Here is a 20,037-nt window from a genome sequence, read left to right as displayed (position 1 = left end):
TTATGTCATTAATAAAATATTTATATATTTTGCTTTAATGCCCTGTATTGAACTTTGAAATAAAGGTTTGGCATAGTCTCCTGAAATCATCTGTCCACCGTGGGGTTTGTTTGTTTTATGAATCCTGTCCTGGTGTCTTGGTATGCTGTGAGTTTGTTGTAAAATGAAAACATATGAACATCCATTTAGAGATGACAGGCAGAAAGTGTAATTTGATAAAGATATGAAAGGATGGCTTCACACTGGTTTAATGCTCTCGTGACATTGGCAAAAACTAATTCATGGGATCTTGCTTCATGAATTTAAATATACAGTAGGCTCATTTGGGTGGCATTACAGCAGTTTGAATGCACCTATGCTGGAGGTCTGATACATTTTTTGGTAATGTGCGGTCCTAACCAGCATTCCTAATCAGAGCATTTTGAGATTATTGTTGGTAGAAATATTTGTGGAATACAGTAATGATATCAGAAGTGTGAAGTATGCTTTGAATAGTAGGGAAAATAGATTTTGTTTGATGACCGCCACAGTCAGCTGATTTAAAATCCCCAGAATAAGTAACTGTTGCAGTCTTTATTCTTCGAGTACAATGTAAGAACATCTTTTTAAACATGTCTGGTGCGACCTTTGTCTTGGCTTTCCCGGCTTTGACATCTGTGGGCGGGAGCCTGTTGAATTTAATACAACTGGAAAGACTGGGCACTGGGCCGAAGGGAGTTTGCCCAAGTCAAAGGCTGCATGAGATCTGACCGCAGCAAGAAGCATAAGCATTCTTAACCCTCTGGTATCTGTGAGCTGGCACAGTTGAACCACAATTAAAATTAAGTCACAGTTAAGACACCTGGATTTTTAAATAGAACCGACAAAGTGATCAAATTTCACATGTTTATTTGGTTTTTAGCTGCCCAAGTAAGATGAATCAGTGAGCATGTCTTTGTAACATCCACAGCATGTGATTTGTCTTCACGTGATTGATAACACTCTTTGCTTAGGCTTTATCTGAGCCCTTGCCCTCTCTGTAGACCAGCCGAATATGGCTAATAGTCCAAACCCTTGGGTCAGGTGTTTGGATTGGAAGTGCAACTGCTTTGCTCTTTGGCCGTTACAAGTAGAGATCATTTCTCCCAGTCAAACATTAACAAACAAGCTGCTGAAATATGTCCCTTCCTTGGAAATAACTGACCCTAACGAATGAACTCATTTGGTGAGGCCAGTCCTTTGCAATACGGGTTCAAGATCCGATGCACTGAAATCAGTTCATTCAGTCATTTGGAGAGCAAAATGAAGCAACAACATTCATTGCCACACCCTTCCTGCTACACAGAAGTACTCACACTACATTGTTTTATGTAATTTGCTTCAGATTTTCTTGTTCAGAAGGATGTTTGCCAGTCCTGATTAGCATCTATGCATGTACATATAAGCATGCATACACATGCAACATGTCATCATATTTCTGTAAAGAGAAGTAGATAGGGAGATTAAATGGTGTTAAAAGAGTATTTTCTTGCCTAAAACAGTTAGATTAATTGCATTCCAAATGGCTGATACCCACACACCCTCACACGTATAAACACTATGCAGATAATACACACTAATACTGACACATCATGACTGTTGACAAAAGTAATGCACACATAGGCACTTTTAAGCATGCATAGCTACTATTATAATTTTAGGTGCTTTTTTCTTTATTAGGTTGGATTTTGAGTATTGGATTTGACTAGCAACATGGTCAGCAGCATTATACTACATTATAACGTACGTTATATAAATGGTATGAGACTTGCAAATGTCTCAACATTCAACTTGTGTGTTTGTTTGTTTCAGAACAATTTATAGGTACTGTATGAAGTCACTTTCCTACTGTGTCAGTGGCTGCTTTGCCCCTTTGTCCAAATGCTGTCTACAATATCGCTTTTGTCTTGTTCTTTGACTGTACAGCAACCTTGAGGTTAAGGCACTAGTCAGGTTTAGGCCCAGAATAGCGCCCTTTGTTAGCGCAGATGATCATTTCAGATGCAGGCATCATAGTGGAGACTTGTGAGAAAGTATTTTTTTAAAACATAAGAAGCATCACATTTGGTCTGAGAACACACAGATGATGCTTGTTTTGTGTATTAGAGACTGCAGCGACTGCACCCTAATGTCTGCTTTAGTCCTGACATGTTTTGCAACAATGAAACCAATCATGTAAGGGCTAATGTCCCACCATCCTCAACCCCAGAAAAAGGTCAAACCGGTTTGTCCTAGAAATATAATAAATGTCCAGTTTCCTCACTTTAGGAGCAGAATTGAGAAGTCTCTGTACAGACAATGCAGTGCTAAGTGGTAAGCAATAGTGTCTGCATTATAGTCCTGCTGCACTTTGAGAGCTCTATATTGCCCCAACTCCCTTATGTTCTCTATGGCAAGTTCAACATGCTATACTCCTCCAGTGCATTCTGGGTCCTCTGGTATACCTCCCCAATGGCCCTGACCACCCTGTTCAGCACCAATGCTAAATCATCCTGATTGTGCACGCACACCAGCCTGAAGAAGAACCCTCGGTCAGGCAAGGCGAGGAAGGCCAACTCTGCCGCCCGGCGGACCAGCCAGGAGTGGTGGTGTGCCAGGGTCTGCTGGTAGGCCTCGCGGCACAGCTCAGACGGGCTCCGCAGCCTCGCCCCGGCCGCAGGCTTCTCCCCCAGCTTCTTCAGGAAGAGCTGGAGCCACAGCAGGGCCCGGTGCAGCCTCAAAAGTGTGCGGCAGCCAGAGTCCGTCTGCTCGGCAAAGTCCACCGTGCCCCGGCGCAGCTCCACCTGTATCATGGAGCGAACGGAGAGGTAGGATTCACCAAAGTCAGCAAAGTGCCGTTCCTCTCCGACAGCGTCTTTGCCCTCAGTCTTCACAGCAATGGCGGTCTGTGGTCCCGGCCTCTCCTCAACCTTCCAGTCTCTCCTTCCGTCTGCATTAGCGCGGATGTGTTCCTCTCCCTCTCTCACTTCCTCTTCCTGCGGTCGCTCCATCTGTCTCTCAGCATCATTTCTGGCCAGCTGGCGGATTATGGAGGTTTTTCCGTCAATCTCCTGGGAGATAATACCCACCATTGGGCCCAAGGCCTCCATGAACCTGGAGGTATGGCAGTATTGGGGAAGAGTCACACACCTGGTCAGAAACCCTAGCGTCATACATCTCCACAGCCCACAGCCTGAAGGATTATGGTTATTTTACAACCCCCTACTACATCCAGACCCTGGGGGAACCTCTTCTTACATACACATATGATTGACAGAATCTCACATTCATTTGTTTAATCACAATATTTTATAAAAGAAAACAATCGTAGGAGTTTTGTCAAATTTTTATAATAAGCATGTGACCATTTTTATGGGACATTCTCATGTGTTGTTCTCATTTACATGTTAGGATGTGGACTGAACATGGCAAAACCAAATAATTTTTTTCTCATTCTTCATGACGTGCTTGCATATTTGTGGTGGGTATTTTTTCCTGTATCTATTTTGTTATAGTGTGTGTTTTCTGGCCTTACTTGATGAGTTCGTCCCAGCTAGAGAGGTAAGGCTGCAGAAGCACATCAGAAGGGGGCGCTGGGGCAGCCAGTAGATAAGACAGCAGCCGAGATACCTGGAAATCCTGACCAGGACACTTACCCAGTGGGACCCTGTCAGTGTCCCTCTCACTGTCTGTGCCTGTGTCATTGAGTATAGTAACAATGACAGGCTGAGGGTGAGAGAGAGAGAGAGGTAGACTGTAAATATGACTCACTCAATTTACAACTTTATCTCCAGAGCACCTTACAACATGTATGAGTTTGTGAGCAACAGCCTATATACCCTTCGGGCAATTTTAAGTCCTGTAAATTTTGTGTAATCGCACAATAAATTAGGCTGTCTTATTGGATGTTTCTGTTGTTTCTTACCTCTTGATCTTGAGGAAAGCCTTTCATGCAGGAACGCCACTGATTCTCCAAGCCTCCCTCTGTGGGAAGAGAAAATCTGACTATTGCTGTTGCTGTGTGCATGCATAGGGTGGCAGTGTGGCACAGTGGGTAAGGAACTGGGCTTGTAACCGAAAGGTCATAGGTTCGATTCCCGGGTAGGACACTGCCGTTGTACCCTTGAGCAAGGTGCTTAACCTGCGTTGCTTCAGTATGCATCCAGCTGTATAAATGGATATAATGTAAAAATGCTATGTAAAAGTTGTGTAAGTCGCTCTGGATAAGAGCGTCTGCTAAATGCCTGTATATATCCTCAGAGTATGTGACTGGACCTGCCATGTCATCACTTTCTATGGCAATAAAAGACCAATAAAGTTGCTTATGGTTTATTGCTGTTGTAGCCCACTTGCCTACTCTAAGAGGAACATTACTGCAAGTATATATGTCCACGTCTATTTCCTTGCCTGCTTTGGAATGGCAAGCTAGTATTCTTTAAAAACAAGCACTTTACTGCTCCACACAGTGCATAGGCCACCATACAGCATATCGACTACTCATTGACAGACACAGGAAACTAAAGGCTTATGTAGGCATGATTTTACTACAGGTGATACAGCTATGAGTAATATAGTGACTATAGGCTTTCTGACAATCCCACTGAAATAATGACAGGAGTGAGGAAACTTGAGACCGCTGGTGACTCGAATGATCAAACCCTTTTTGCCGCAGATGAATCTCAGGCAAATACGTATGCACTCAGAGGCAGAGACAGTCACACACATGAACATTGGCATAGTGGCACACCTGTTAGCAAATGCGGACCAGTGCTCATACAGAGTTACACACAAATTTCTATCTTGTTTTTTTCCTTCATTTTTTACATTTATTTATTTACTTCTCTGTATACAGTATATATTTCATGAGTCTGTCTTTGTTACTGGACAGTAATAGAGAATGTGTTTCTGCCTTTGTTACTGGACAGTAATAGAGAATGTGTTTCTGTCTTTGTTACTGGACAGTAACAAAGAACGTGTTTACTATAAAAGAGAGTACTCACGGAGCCACATTGAGCCAAGGAACACCAGTAGAATCACGATGGCCACAGCTGCCTTGGTTTTGATTCCCATGGTGACCATTATTGTCTAAGTCCACTGTGTCCACTCCCTTCTCTTCCTCTTGATGTTTTCTTTTGTTCCCTCTATCTATTCATTCTGCTACTCTTTCTTGCTCTCTCCTTACTTTCACTCTGTCTGTCTCTTGTTCTGTTCCTCTACTTATATCTTTCTTTCTCCTTCTGTACCATATTGCTTCTGCCCTATAGAGCGCGCTGAAGGCAAACTGTGCTCTTTTCTCCTTTATTTCCTGTTCACACTGCAAGTGCAGCAACACATCATCCTAACTGTTCCTCTGAAAGTTCCCTCTCTCCTTGAGTCCCCTTGCCCCTTCTTTGTTTCTCTTCCCTTCTCTCCCTGCTCACTCTTTCCTTCACCACTGTGGCTTCTACCACTCTTCTTTTGCTCACCTGTCGCTAGTTTCTGTCTTTCTTGCTCAACTGAAGAGTCCAGAGATTAGCTGAGGTCAGTCATTGTATTTCTGATAACGCTAGAACAACCTGCCCTGTAGTAACCCCCAGTTTAAATTCATCATTGTGTTTATCTTTGCACCACATAAACAACTAACACCTAAAGGATACTGTATTTCCCAAAATATGATGGCTCAGTCTTCAATCCTCAGCCCTGCCTGACATTGAAAACAATGTTTATCCTAGGAGAGGAGAAGGATTCTGTTATTCTGGCAGTAATTCAGACTTCAACTATAGCCATTTTAGAGGGACACTGTGACTTGACACTATCTAAATAAACACTGAGGGGGGGAAAGTGCATTTTGGGTGCTGCTATTTTTTAAGTTTTCCCAATATATCACAAATTTATACAGTGCTTGAATCACACTTTGTGTGATAATTTTTCATGCGAAAAGCACTCCTGAAACTGTTGTGGCCAAGTGTTATGATGTCAGCAAAGCCCATTTTAATTTGAATTCCATTCCATCCAACAGATTTGCAACCATGGTCAGCAGTAACTCTGGCAGTGTGCCACATCTCACATACTTTGACCATCATCATTGATCCATTTCCTTGGCTTACTGATCTAAATCAATGTTGTTTGAAGCCTGTGGTATAAAAGTCACCGTGTCTCTGTAGTTTGTTACACTCTGATTCGCTGAGGGCAGGTCAGAGAGCCACAAGAAAGTAAATAGATTCACATCTCCCTCCTGCCCATTCCCAAACAGAATTTACACAGATCTTATCTCTCTGAGTCTGAGTTGCCTCCATTATCTGACCACAGTAGTAGTAGTAAGTAACTTTTTGAAATAATCTCTGGAAAATGAGATGCAGCTGCAATGAGTGTATAAAAGACATCTGTGAGCAGGCCCGGTTCTAGGCATAGGCAGCACATGTGGTCACCTAGGATGGCCTCCATCTGAAGCAGCGGCAACCATCTGGGGCAGGAGGGGCACCAAATGAAGGAGGAGAAAAGAAAAAAAGCGGCATGTTCATGAAAGTCAGTTTTTGGCTTGTAGGCCTGTTAAATCAATGGTTAATAAATTACACTATGGGCCTGTTTTACTACGACCTTTAGCATGTACAAAACCTTTTAGCGCATGCAAAACTAATAACATGACTAGTAGGATACAGTCAGGGATACAGTCTGACTATACAATTTTCAAAGGGATACAGTCAATCAAACACATACAGACACACACAAGCACACTCATATCTCATCACTCACATATTTAACATATGGTAACAGTCCATAAGGTTTTCTGATAGCAGTGTGAGATTATAGTAGTGTATAGTAGACAATATGTCATGGTTCATTTTCTTTACTTCTTGATTACTCACAATGAGCTGAAACCTAATAGCTAGTAGTGACGAAGTCTTCTTTCATCAAATCCATGACAGAATGAGTGGCAGTGAAGTATTCAGCCTCCTGTTGCTGTCACTATGCCTTGCATACTGTCATCCTTGCCTGCTTCCCCTCGTGCCTTGACAACATTTCTGTAATGTGGTTACAATGATATCATGTTGCTATTGTGTCACAGTTATGTCAGTAGAATGTTACCGGTTGCCTTGGTTGTTAGCTGGCTGACTGATACTCTAACTGAAACTGTGAGGGAAATTAGAAAAATAGACTTACAGACACTGCAAGAGGCTACTTTATTATGAGCAATGTTGCATTTGCTGTCTTTTCATAATTTGCAGCCAGCAACGAAATACAAACAAGACAAAATACAGATAAACTACACATTATGAATGAAAAGTGACAGAACTGCCCCTGTGCAAACTCACCTTCGATTCATCGAAACTGAAATGATCAGGGAAATAGGATAGTCAAAAGTTATTTTAAAGCAATACTTCCACCCACTCCTGCAGGGATGATTTCATGGATGTCAAGCCTGCTATTACAGGGAGCATAGTTTTATTTCTGTGGTGCTCATCTGAGCAATGCTAACTCTTTCCTGTAATACTATCAGAGCTTACCACATCACAAAGGTGGTGACAGCTTAACTGTTTCCTAACGATCAATATCATTGTGTTACACAATGAGATAGAGTGTGGCCAAAAGGCTTACTGACGATTAGCCTAAGCTAGTGGGTTGAAAAAAATGTCTGGTGGTGGTGGTGGTGGGTAGAGGTATAACTGGAGCATCTTGTTCACATTCAAACTCAAGTACTGTCAACATTGTCCACAGTTGTATGTACTTATGTCAAGGTTCTTTCGGAATTTCTAAGTTCTTTTTCTAGACATTGGAGAGAGATCAAAGATTCTTTTGAGTAGCATCACATGTCCTGTGCCTGGCTCCGGTCGCTGTACACCATACACCATAGGGCACAGCCAGGATATACTGTTTCCGATTACCCCCAAGGAACATATCTCAATTTCATTAAGTATTAATAGAGCATTGAAGACCCTGGAATTCACAAGGCACACACATAAGCTTGGCCCATTTGCTGTGAAATCAAGTGACACACAGACAACGCAACGTTGGCAGCTGGTTATATTAGGAACTGCAAAATAAGAGTATCTGTCTGAGGAAGGAGTTGAGTAAGTGTAATTTCCAAAGAAAATGTAGATGTGATAAAAAGAGATTGGTGGATGATATTTGTCTTTTTTTGCCCCTAATGTAGTCCTTGTGATTGTTGCTGTAATAGATTATGTATTTAGATGTTTTAATGTACACCTATTTTAGCCTTCTAAATGATCTGCTCTGTTTGTATCTGTATATACTGCCCAGCCACAACCTCACACTGATAGGCAGTAGATAGGACCAGGTGTGATGGAGCTCAGTGTCCACCTGTTTAGGATGTGGGTTTGATGTGCACTTGGGAAAAGGTTACATTTCCATGGCAGTGGATGTTAGGGTGTTTAAATGGGGAGAGAAGGGAAGAGAGAGAGAGAGAGAGAGAGAGAGAGAGAGAGAGAGAAACTGAATATACAGAGAACATAAGACCTATACTGTAGCTAATTGTTGAATATAAAATGCAATGTGAGCTTTGCATCAAACGTTTTAAACTTGTTTTTAACACAACATTTTGTCATTGTAATTACACAGCTTGAATTCCTCATTTGGGGCATTGACGCAACTGTCTAACAGTGACCGAAATGTAATTGTCCAGCCACCAGTCGGCCAACCACAAGAGAATTCCACGGAAGAGTCAAGCATTTTCCATGAGGTAAGTAAATGTAAACTTTGTCACACATAACACTCCAAAAATGGCCTTAGACAATTATTCTGATTTGTTGTTCAAATTTAAAGGGAGGGAGAATTCAAATTGTAGAGGGGCATTCATGTTCATTTCATCAGGAATATTAGTAATGCTATCATCTATGATTTTTAATTGCCAAATTGAAACCATGAAGGGCTGTTGTAACACGCTTGTGATGTTTTTTTTTCTTTTTTTTTTGCATAATTAGGTTTTACAGCTATTTGGGGATTCATCACCAGTTTCAGGTACTCAAATTTCTGGCTCCGTATACATGCATGCATATGCACACACACACGTGTGCGCACACATACCCAATCAAAAATGCTTCCGTTCTCCAGGTACTTCTCTGGACTCTATCCCAACCATGACAAAGTACAATGAGCAGCTGGGAGCTGTTCAGAGGCTGCTCGGAGTTACGATTTGCAAGGCGCTCGACTATACTGGACACTGCTGTATTTATTTATATTCAAGGCCAAGGGAGCAGGCAGTGCAGCAGCTTCCCGACTAGGCCCCTGGCCCACCTGTTCACCTTGCTCACTGTCTGTGCGGGCTGACGTGCTGGGCAACTCCCAAAGGGAATATTAATGATAATTGCAGTATTACGAAGCAATTATACTCCGTTTTGGAAATTTCACAGTGACGTATACAGACCACGTGATTACACTTTGTGTCTGGCACTTATGTGAAGCTTTATTGCTCAAAAATATTTTTTCTAACATCACATGTGATGTAGTCTACATTCAGTGATATGTATGGCTATTTAAAAATGTATAATTCGTTGACATATTAAATTGAAGTATTGCCATCTTAATCTGTGGCATTATCATCGCTATCAGTGTCCAATGATAATGATGATTATTACTGGCGACCCGAGTGTGACTTTAAAACCGAGTTTAGAGCTGCCGGTTGTGTAACCCGACCCGCAGCGAGCGACAGCTGGAGGAACTAGGCGAGGGATAGCGAGAAGGGTAGTGGAGCAGGTTCGCAAATAACTTCTCGCTTTCTCTTTCTCTCAAGCTCTTTCTCAGACATTTAGGAACGGATGGTAAACACGTCGAACACGGCAATGGCCGGCCGGACCTTTTGGTCAAGTTTGGCTGCAGTGTCACTTCTGCTACTTATAATGCAAGGTAACTTTATGTTTACATTTGTGCTTTGCCTTTTTGTGGTCGGCGATAGTTTTACAGCTCTCTCTCTCTCTCTCTCTCTCTCTCTCTCTCTCTCTCTCTCTCTCTCTCTCTTTCTCTCTCTCTCTCTCTTCATTCATGCCAATGTTTCTTTATGCGACAGTTTTGTTATTGTCTCTACATTAGAATTATTTATTGTCAGTAATCTGGTCTCCTCCCTTGCTCGTTTACTTCTCCCTCGTTATCACGAGAAAGTTTACAACTTTTTTTAGTGTTAGTCTGCTTAGTAATGGGCACATTGATGGAAATAACGTTTTAAAAAAGCAATAATATTGATGCTGTAACTCACCAGTGCGGAGAAAGTGCTTTATCTCTCTGTACTTCCCACAGTGAGTGGCAATGAGGAGTCCCAGCTCATTAAGGATATCATGACAGGCTACAACAAGAATATCCGTCCTGCTGAGCATCCGGGGGACAAGGTTCAAGTGCAGTTGAAGCTCACCCTAACAAACCTCATTTCCCTGGTGAGACCCTTTCTCCTGCACCCCTTTCTCACCACTGCCTCATGTCACACTGCCACACTGCTGTCCCACATCAATGTAGCACACACCCTGCAGTGCACTGCACAACACTGCATCAGCCAAAGCCTATTATTCCACCTTTGATGCAGCATCTATGATACTCTTCTGCACTACCATACCTGCCCATGACTCGGCCATGGCAAAGTACAGAATGTGCAGTAGAGTTGTGCCAGAGCTTTGCCAAATTACAGATCCGCACACAGTTATCCAGCCACGTTGCTTTGCTGCTCAACTTGGAATGTTGTATCTGCTTTGAAATTTACACTGGATCCATTTTGAATGTGCCAAGTGTAGTAGTAGTAGTTTGATGCTGTGGGGATGCTTTGCTGCCTTGGGTCCTGGACAACTTGCTATTTTTGAAGGAACCATAAATTCTGCTCTGTACCAGAACATTTTTAAGGAGAATGTCCAGTCATCTGTCCGTGAGCTGAAACTGAAGCGTAATTGGGTTATGCAGCAAGACATTGATCCACAACACAAAAGCAAGCCCACATCTGAAAGGCTGAAAAGAAAAAAAATTACAGTTTTGGAGTGGCCTAGTCAAAGTCCTGAACTGAACCCAATAGAGATGCTGAGGCAGGACCTGAAACAACAGCATGAAACATGCTAAAAAAACTTACTAATTTGTCTGAATTAAAGCAGTTCTGCAAAGATTAGGCTAAAATTTCTCCACAGCGATGTGAAAGACTGACATCAAATTATAGGAAGTGTTTGTTTGTTATTGTAGTTGGTGGTGCAACTAGTTATTATGTTTAAGGGGGCAATTACTTTTTCACATGGGTGATATGGGTGATATTGATAAAGTTTTTCATTAAACAAAGGAAATAATTTAAAAATGTGTTTTGTGTTTAGTCAGGTTGCCTAATATTACATTTTGTCTAAAGATCTGAAACTATTCAGTGTGACAAATATGTATTAATAGAAGATATCAGGAAGAGGGAAATACTTTTGCACTGTACTGTATGTTGAGTTGAAATAATAGTTAAGTGCTTCTGTGCATGTGTCAACATGAATTTTCACTGTCTTTTAGAATGAAAAAGAGGAAACCCTCACCACCAATGTGTGGATTGAGATTGTGAGTAGCCTACATTCCTCTCCTCTTGACGGTAATACTCCTGTAGTTCTTATAGTCTCAGTGGTAACTTCTTGTTTCCCACACTGCCATTTTTAATCATCATCTGTTCCTTTTGTTTGAATCCATCTCATGCTCCGCCTCACACTGACCCTCTTTACCTTTAATCACTTGTTATTTCTCTATTTTTTCCCTCTTGGTTTGTCATTCAATGTTTCCTGTCTCTCCCTCTTTACCTCACAGCAATGGCATGATTACCGTCTGGCCTGGAACGAAACTTTATACTATGGCATTAGTGTGGTTCGTGTCCCGTACAGTACAGTGTGGCTGCCAGACATCGTCCTAGAGAACAAGTGAGACCATCGGGAGGAGGGGAGGGAAAGAGGGATGACTGAAAAGAAATGTGGACCTGCAGTTATATTAAATTCCCTCTACTGCCTGCTTTGATTGACCAGATTTGTTCTCTTTTTCTGTTGTATTCCTTTCACAATGTTGCTCTATATTCCATTCATTCACTTGGGCCTTATCCCGTCTTCTCCTCCCCCTTGCCAAATTTATTCTTCTTTTTCTCCCATACTTCAAACTCATCTTGTGTTCTCTCCAACTTCTTTCCGTCTCTCCTTCTGTCACCTCTCCTCTGTCCCCTCCTCAGTATTGATGGCAAGTTTGACGTGGCGTACTACGCTAACGTGCTGATCTCCAGTGATGGAGGCATGTACTGGCTCCCCCCTGCCATCTTCCGCAGCACCTGTTCTATAGAGATCACCTACTTTCCTTTTGACTGGCAGAACTGTACCCTGATCTTCAGGTTGGCAGGGTTGGGGGATCCCGGGGTGGTGGGGTCGGGTGTGGTGGTTGATGGAGGGGTGGAGGTGTGGAGGTAGAAGGGTGCGCAGATGGAATATGCCATAAAAGTGCTCACATCCCTGGAGATACAAATATTCTCAGAATGGTTCCTTGTTTCACCCATACTTTAACTACAATTACCAGGAAGGCTGTATTTTTATTTCTTCTTCTATCAGGTTGAGTAACAACTTGCTAACATTACCATGTACCAACTAGCCTGCTACTTACAGTGACACATGTTAACTTTCATAAGAAGGACATAAAGCATAAATGCAGGCTGTGCTATATGCTAGTTTACCACACTTTATTACTTTCTGCCAATCCGTAAAAAGTGATGCGATGCCTGTATGTATAAATGGAAGGCAGTGCTATATTTGGACTGCGAGTCTCCAGTCAGTTGTTACTATGTATCTCACACTCCTTTGTTGATGTTGCATTTTTGTGGCATATAGGAACAGGGCCTTGGCAGGATGGGTTGAGAGGGCTGTTGTGTTCGCGAATGGGGTTGGGGTGGCAGTGGGTTTTCGGATGGGGCGACATAACCTCGTTTTGAGACCAAGTGTCCCACCAAGTAAGCCCTCCTTGCCATGTCCCATGGCCATTTCTGCCATAGGCTTGTTTGACATTGTCTGTCATACATTTTGGGGAGAAAAATTCCAACGAGAGTAGTCAAGAATTGACATACATTCCTAAAACATAATTTTAGTGCTACAAAAGGCTGTGTTCATAAGTGCATTTCATTTATGAGTGAGGTGATGAATTTTCTTTCCTTTAACCGGTTCAGGTCTCAGACATACAGTGCCAATGAGGTGGACTTGATACTGGCTGTGGAGGAGGGTGTGACCATTGAGTGGGTGGCGATAGACCCAGAGGCCTTTACCGGTAACATAACACGTGTGCCTATACACAGAGAGAGAGAGATCAGACCTATGTGCAGAGGGAGAGCATGTTGTGCAGAATGTGGGAATAGGGGAGCAGACAGTTCTTTGAGAGGAAAATATATCAGATACCGTATACTGTATATATAAAACTCAGGCATGTGAGCATGTACACAAACACTCTCTCACACACACGCACACACACATGAGCACAACACTCACAGATCCAATGTCCTTCTGCTGCTTGGTTGCAGGAGTCCACAGACTGGTCACATTTCTCAAAAATTTCAAAAGAGGGCAGTAGTGAACAACTAGCATATGACTCGCTATGATCACAGTAATCACAGTAATTAGTTGCATTTAGTCACATTTGCTAGTAAGCTAGCCACCTCGCAATAGAGTGCTACAGTTTGTAGTCCTAAAATCCGGAAGTGAGTTAGTATTTTTGAGACATGGGTTCACTTGGCAGATTTCCACACTTTTTTCCAATAGGGATTTTGAATTCTGCAGAAAATAAAGTCTGTGTTTAACATGAGCTTAAGAGAGTTTTACGTTTTGTTCTGTGACAAATTACACGCGTTAATATCTCACATGTGAATCTTGATGCTGTTATGTGTTTTGAAAAGGTAAGTTGCTTACAACAAGTTGCAATATTGAAACTACAATGGTTGTCGCCTGCAGGTGGGCTGATACGAAACTTTGGTGGTTGGCAGAATGTGACCTTTGTTGTAGTTTTAATACAACTTGTTTTTGTAATGAAACTTGTTAGAAATTTGCACTGACATGGCCAAGATACACAACTATGGGGCTCATCCATACACTAGAACAGTGCCTTAAAAAATTCAAATTTTTATTTTGAAGTACAAAATTTGTTTTTGAAGTTTTGTGCCTAAAATATAGCATTGCTCTGTCATTGATCATAATGGTGTCATACAATATGTATAACTAATTTTTCAATAAATTACTATGTAAGTTAACATTGATAGTTTTTGATAAAATAAACAACTCTTGCAGTATGAATAGTGTTCTGTAAACTAAATGTCTGCCTTGTATAGCTGATACGGAATACTAGGAGATGCCTTTTTATAGCCTGAAACACCTCATTGGCTGAATAGCTGCTAAATAGGATTGTTTACCCAATTTCATTGTTGTGTTTCTCCCTCCACGTAGAGAATGGAGAGTGGGCCATCAGGCACCGCCCAGCCAGGAAGGTAATCAACCATCGCTACTCCCCTGATGACTTGGAGTATCAGGAAGTGCATTTTGGCCTGGTCATTCAGAGGAAGCCTCTGTTCTACATCATCAACATCATCCTGCCCTGCTCCCTCATTTCCTCCTTGGTAGTGCTGGCCTATTTCCTGCCTGCACAGGGTCAGTGGACTGAGGCTATGGTGGTGGTGGTGGGGGTGGTGGTGGGGGGAGAGGGCTGTTTGTTTGTGTGATTGTCCTGTTGCCCTGTGTCTATACGTGTGACCACACCTTCTCTGTGTGACTGGGTCTTTGTGTTACAGTGTCTGTGTGATGTTTCACAGTGTCTGTGTGATCTTTCACGTGCGAACTTATGGCTGCATGTGTGTAAATGTATGTATGTGTCTGCATTCTCTGGGTGTGTGCGTGTGTATGTGTGTGTGGCAATGACTGTATGCTTTGATCAGTTCTTCTTCTCTGCTTCTTTTCTATGACAAGGTAGAGATACTCAGCCACTTCATATTTTCTGTCCTGGGCCAAATAACAATCTAATTTGGGGTTTTGTTCCATTTTTCCAATGTTGCGGATAAAGTTCCTTTGACTGGTTGATAACTTATTTTGTTCTGTTTTGTTGGTTGGAAGCAGTGCTGATGAGTGCTCCTTTGCTGACTTCCTTTCTCTCTCTTTTCTCTCTCTTTTTCTGTCTCTCAGCTGGTGGTCAAAAGTTGACTGTGTCCATCTCTGTTCTGCTGGCTCAGACAGTCTTTCTTATCCTTGTTTCTCAAAAGATTCCACAGACTTCTCTCTCAGTCCCTCTTATTGGCAAGTGAGTCTGTGTTTGAGTATGTGTGTGTTAACACATCTGGTCATTCTTTTTTATGACATTTGAATTTCAGACTCGCATAGTCTATGCCTCATTACAACATAGTCTTGTGTTTTTTGGTTCAGATTTTGCAGGCTATATATGATACATCCTCCATAGACTCGTTTGCCTTTTTGCTTCTTCTCCCTCTTTTATCCCCTTCTCCTCTCTCAGGTACCTGATCTTCGTCATGTCCGTAACCACTCTCATCGTCACCAACTGTATCATCGTCCTCAACTACTCCCTCCGGAGTCCCAGTAGCCACAACATGTCCCGATCCATCAAGCACGTATGTCAGAAACCTCACATTTTCACACGTACATTTTTCTGGAATATTATGGTAAAACTCCTCCCTTACATCGCTGTAGGCTTCAGCACGGAACATGGGTTTTGTGTTCATCTTAAAAGATTCAAACATGTCTGTGGATACCAGCTTTGTCCCTATGGCTTTTGTTTCCAAGAGCATAAAGAAAGGCAGAGCCAAGTCTGTCCAGTCCAAACTGCTTATGTATTAGGAATTTTAGGGAACCCTTTTCCCATTTTCTCTTTGTTGTATGGCACTGTGAACCTCTCCCAGGTTTTCCTGGAGGTTGTTCCACGTTTCCTAGGGGTGTCGTATTTGGGCAACAGCGATGACGAAAACGCACAGTCGGATGCAGTGAGAGAGCGCAGAGGGAGCACATTCAATATGATGCAGAGAGCGGAGGAGTACATGCTGAAACATCCTCGCAGCGAGATCATGTTCGACAGACTGAAAGAGAGACACGGCCTCGGTCAAACTTTCGGTAAGATAGTCTCACTCAAACATTGGGGCCTTATTGATGTGAAATTATTGAGTTGTGGAGACGTCCAAATCAATGAGGAAAGCTACTTTTGTTTGTTTCTTAACATCCAGGTAAGCTTTTTCAAAGCAAATAGCCTACGATACAGACCGACCTGGTGTCTGCTTATTATAAATGGCTGTTTCTTTTCCATTCACCACTTGGAGCATCCTGAAAATTGTGCTTTGTCAGCACGGCAAGCAATAGCTGAACAGATTTAACATTAAACTCTGAACTAACTTAAAAGGTTGAACACATGGATGAGTACAGTTCATTTCTTTGACAAATATTAAACACCATATAGGTCTCACCAAAAAGACACTACATGTAGATGGATTTCAACAGCATCTAGTGTCCCTATTTCCAAACCCAAATCCATTTCCATTCTGCAAACACATAACAAAAAAAAAGCATGTTGTTTGTTGTAGCAACTTAGAGGCAGCATAATTGTAACATCATGTTTTTTGGTCACCTAGAAAACAATTCTCACTAAACTTGACTTAGAAATACATACTAGCTTTTCAAGGACAGGTGACTGCTTAAAACAATATATGATTTGATTTGTTGTAAAGAAAAATAATGCCTTATATTCAAAAATTACTTCGGGAACAGATTATTACTTACCTCGCCATTTTAGCACTTGGTAGAGGACTGAATTGCGTGCATACAATCCTGAAATGGCTACTGTAGCAGTACCCATAATTTATTGACCTTGTTACATTTATGATGTACATTTATAGCAACTGTTTCCTATTTTATTTCCGAATGCCATTGTAAAAAGTAGCTACACAGCTTACAAAGGCCCATCAGCAGAGCAGTGTGATATGCTAATAAACCTATCACACTGTCCTACCGGTTAGTACTCTACACGTCCAGTTTTTGTCAGCTGGTTTACCAGACCTGTTTGCTTGACATGTCTCACTAGTGCCTTCGCTGACTGCAAAGTTTCTGCTATTTCTTGGATGGTGTCTCCAAGTTTGGTGTGATCAGTCTTCTTGTTGTCATTGGTCACAATGTCCAGTCACAATGAGGTCATGATATTTCCACAACAAAGCCGTTCCTGACTCATTTGGAATTTTAAGTTTGCAAATTTCTGTTTAATTTCATCCCCTGCAAAATTAGGGCACTGACCTGGACTAGAAAAAGAGATTTCACGTGCGCAAAATGAGTTCAAATAAGTTTATTTCTTCAAATAGAAATACATTTAAGGCATAAAATAATAATTCATTTTTACTTACTAGAAAACAAACCTGAATCCAGCCCAAGCCCGAAGTTGTTCATAAAAAATAAAAAAAACGACCTGAACCCGGCCCAGATCTCTGTTTAAAATAACCCGTATATGTGGTTGTCTCTTCACATTTGACTTGTAATGCACTTTCTGTCTTTCAGTTCCATGTATTAGGTCACATCACACTCACACATGTTCCATCCTACTTGACACCTAGTCCTGATAAAGGATATTATGTGACTCCCTCATGCTTATTATGGGATGCATTGTATATTTTAAACAAGCATAGCTCCGCTATTATTTTGGCAGGAGACTAGATAACCCATATAGTTTTCATTACTGGTTTTTTAATTGCAATTTAAGTAGCAATAAAATTTGTGAACACAAATTCCTTTTTTTATTCAATTGTAAATATTTATTTTGGGAATGCTCTTAGGTGGTTTGCCATCCAGGAAATACTTTATGTGTAGCCAGTTATACAACAGCAGCTCACTACTGCCCTCTTTTGGCAGTGTTTTTACAGTATCTACAGCTGTGTGACTTTGTGTCTGTATCACCCCTCAGTGGATGGCATTGATGTCAGTACCACAGCCAGCCTGTATAAAAGCCTCGCTCAAGCTGCCCCAGAGATAAAGGACTGTGTGGACGCCTGCAACTTCATCACAGAGAGCACCAAGCAGCAAAACGATATTGGATCTGTGAGTGCTGCCTGTGTGTGTGTGTGTGTGCTCTCATATAGGATATTGGATGTATGTTGGCTCTCTCACAACATCTGTTCTCCCCTGTGCACTTTTTCTTTTTGTCTCTCTCTCTCTCTCTCTCTCTCTCTCTCTCTATCTATCTATCCATCCATCTATCTGTCTCACTCACAGGAGATAGAGAACTGGGTGTTGATCGGGAAAATGATTGACAAGGTGTGTTTCTGGGTTGCGTTACTCCTCTTCTCCCTTGGGACGGTGGCGATCTTCCTCACGGGACATTTTAACCAGGCTCCTGAGTTCCCTTTCCCTGGAGAGGACAAGCGTTATGCCCCCATTTTGCCAACCTCCTCCCCAGAAGGGCAGGGGGATGCAACATCTCAGTTGTAAGAGTTTGTGTTGCCTTATTCTTCTTTGATCACTCACTTTTCTTATACTTAGAGACATGTGCGAGGAGTACACTCTGGGCAATCAGACCACAATAATGAGTTTAAAAAACACCTGATCATGTGGTTAATAATGATTCCAACACTCTCATCCTGTCTCCTCACCAGGTCCACTCAATCCCAGCTCCCTTGGGATTAGTATTACCTAATAATACATGCGTTAAATTGGGTAATTAAAAGGAAATCTCAGGGCAACGCTACCTGGGGCTATTTGGGCTCAGGAATTTCAAGTATTGTTTGGATGTTCTGGGTCCATTACAGAGTTGGGTTACATATTATTTCATTTTTATTATATATGTATTTACGCATACACACACACACACACACACACAAACAAGCTTGTGCATGAGCAGGCATGTGTGCACAAACACATAGAAAAATGGATATTCGATAATCTGAATTGAACTACTGTTGTATTACTGATACATTGAATTTTAACACTTGTAAATCAGATGAAACAACAAATATGAAGACAAAAAATGTACTATAAATTAAAAAATGAAAAAGATGTATTAAATCTTATGAGTAATACCTAGGGTTCATATACACATAAACACACACACACAGCACACTTATGCACAGCAAGCCTACACAAAAAACAGACAAGTTTATGTACCACCATAAGTGTTTCTCTAGTGAAATTACATTCTGAGAGTTTTTTTAAATATATATTTAAATTACTTACTGAGTATGTGTGATTGAAACGTATCATGCTTCATTTAGCTGTGGGCTACACTAGATATGTTTGCAGGTGGACTTTCCCATGGAACTGCTTTTACTGAGCTTTTACTGATCTGCAATCGTGTGAAGGTAATTTTAGAAGGTAATACAGCCCATCATTTTTGTCTTTTCACTTGAGTTCAAATTTGTCTGGTACAACCAAAATTCAATCACTTTCACACCATTTGAGGTGCTGAGGTTTTACTCCCCTCATGCATTTTATTCGTACCTGTCTGTGTGCCGTTGTCATAAGGACTGTTTCATCTTGGGTATGTGTCTCTGTGAAAAGTGCTTCATCACAAGGTCTAGAGCCATATAAAAACAAATGAGCCACAATAATATTGAAGTAAAAGTGTGATATTATGGATGACAGTGTGTGAGCATGAGGTTGAAGTCAAATCTGTCTTACGTGAGATGCGTGGTGACGCCATGTATTTCTCTGTAGAAATAGGTCTGTTGGTAGCTAGTTAACAATAATATAATTCATAAGGAATTAAACAGCCTGCGCTGTGCAGTTGTATGTTTTTTATGATGGGGTGCTGATGTGAAGCCAGTGGTTCGCTAACCACCCTGAAGTGGTTCATTCTCATGGAGCTGCACAGCCCAGAAAGTTTTGTTACAGCCACATACACTGAGGCTACCTGCAACAGAAATTATTCCAATGCTCAAATTCAATAAAATTTTTGTTGCATTCCTTTTTTGTTGTTGACTTGGTTTTTTTTGCCATGTTTTACTGTTCCAAATTGAATGTTCAGTTGAAATAGAATGTTGAACACAGAAACAGAGATAAGACCATTTTTGCTGGAACTACTTTATGGCCTTTCATTATACCATGGCCTCTTCAGCAGGTATATGGGTAGTTG

At 41.5% G+C, this 20,037-nt stretch overlaps 2 protein-coding genes across 5 annotated transcripts; one reads left to right on the top strand and one right to left on the bottom strand.

Annotated features, from left to right (window-relative positions):
• Positions 1–871: 871 nt before the first annotated feature.
• gltpd2 (glycolipid transfer protein domain containing 2) lies at positions 872–10,310 on the bottom strand. 3 transcript variants are annotated; one of them, XM_035434063.1, is made up of 7 exons: positions 10,184–10,310; positions 6,843–6,998; positions 6,405–6,439; positions 4,998–5,704; positions 3,923–3,981; positions 3,533–3,723; positions 872–3,111 (listed from the first exon to the last, which is right to left on the bottom strand). In XM_035434063.1, the coding sequence occupies exons 4-7, from the start codon at positions 5,074–5,076 to the stop codon at positions 2,406–2,408; spliced, it is 1,035 nt and encodes a 344-aa protein (XP_035289954.1). In that variant the 5' UTR covers positions 5,077–5,704; positions 6,405–6,439; positions 6,843–6,998; positions 10,184–10,310; the 3' UTR covers positions 872–2,405. The 3 variants fall into 3 exon arrangements, with proteins under 3 accessions (XP_035289954.1, XP_035289955.1, XP_035289956.1); XM_035434064.1 differs by lacking the exon at positions 10,184–10,310 and adding an exon at positions 7,290–7,435; XM_035434065.1 differs by lacking the exon at positions 6,843–6,998 and having other exon boundaries at positions 10,184–10,295.
• On the top strand, positions 8,608–19,039 carry chrne (cholinergic receptor, nicotinic, epsilon). 2 transcript variants are annotated; one of them, XM_035434061.1, is made up of 14 exons: positions 8,608–8,674; positions 8,916–8,952; positions 9,725–9,837; positions 10,225–10,358; positions 11,446–11,490; positions 11,731–11,840; positions 12,140–12,295; positions 13,118–13,215; positions 14,382–14,582; positions 15,111–15,225; positions 15,436–15,550; positions 15,839–16,046; positions 17,875–18,008; positions 18,183–19,039. In XM_035434061.1, exons 3-14 carry the CDS (start codon positions 9,750–9,752, stop codon positions 18,396–18,398), a joined length of 1,620 nt encoding a protein of 539 aa, XP_035289952.1. In that variant the 5' UTR covers positions 8,608–8,674; positions 8,916–8,952; positions 9,725–9,749; the 3' UTR covers positions 18,399–19,039. The 2 variants fall into 2 exon arrangements, with proteins under 2 accessions (XP_035289952.1, XP_035289953.1); XM_035434062.1 differs by lacking the exons at positions 8,608–8,674; positions 8,916–8,952; positions 12,140–12,295 and having other exon boundaries at positions 9,411–9,837.
• Positions 19,040–20,037: the final 998 nt, after the last annotated feature.

Source organism: Anguilla anguilla, chromosome 9 (genome assembly GCF_013347855.1).
Source record: "Anguilla anguilla isolate fAngAng1 chromosome 9, fAngAng1.pri, whole genome shotgun sequence".
NCBI classification, from domain to species: domain Eukaryota; kingdom Metazoa; phylum Chordata; class Actinopteri; order Anguilliformes; family Anguillidae; genus Anguilla; species Anguilla anguilla.
The sequence above is the reverse complement of the archived record's forward strand: the minus strand, read 5'-3'. Positions and strand labels throughout refer to the sequence as shown.

Coding starts and splice junctions, on each gene's coding strand:
- gltpd2 (XM_035434063.1), bottom strand. CDS start 5,076: ATGGTCACCATGGGAATCAAAACCAAGGCAGCTGTGGCCATCGTGATT. Junction 3,982..4,997: donor CCTTGGCTCAATGTGGCTCC/GTGAGTACTCTC, acceptor CTCTTCCCACAG/AGGGAGGCTTGGAGAATCAG. Junction 3,724..3,922: donor GCTTTCCTCAAGATCAAGAG/GTAAGAAACAAC, acceptor TCTCACCCTCAG/CCTGTCATTGTTACTATACT.
- chrne (XM_035434061.1), top strand. CDS start 9,750: ATGGTAAACACGTCGAACACGGCAATGGCCGGCCGGACCTTTTGGTCA. Junction 13,216..14,381: donor AGACCCAGAGGCCTTTACCG/GTAACATAACAC, acceptor CCCTCCACGTAG/AGAATGGAGAGTGGGCCATC. Junction 16,047..17,874: donor CGGCCTCGGTCAAACTTTCG/GTAAGATAGTCT, acceptor ATCACCCCTCAG/TGGATGGCATTGATGTCAGT.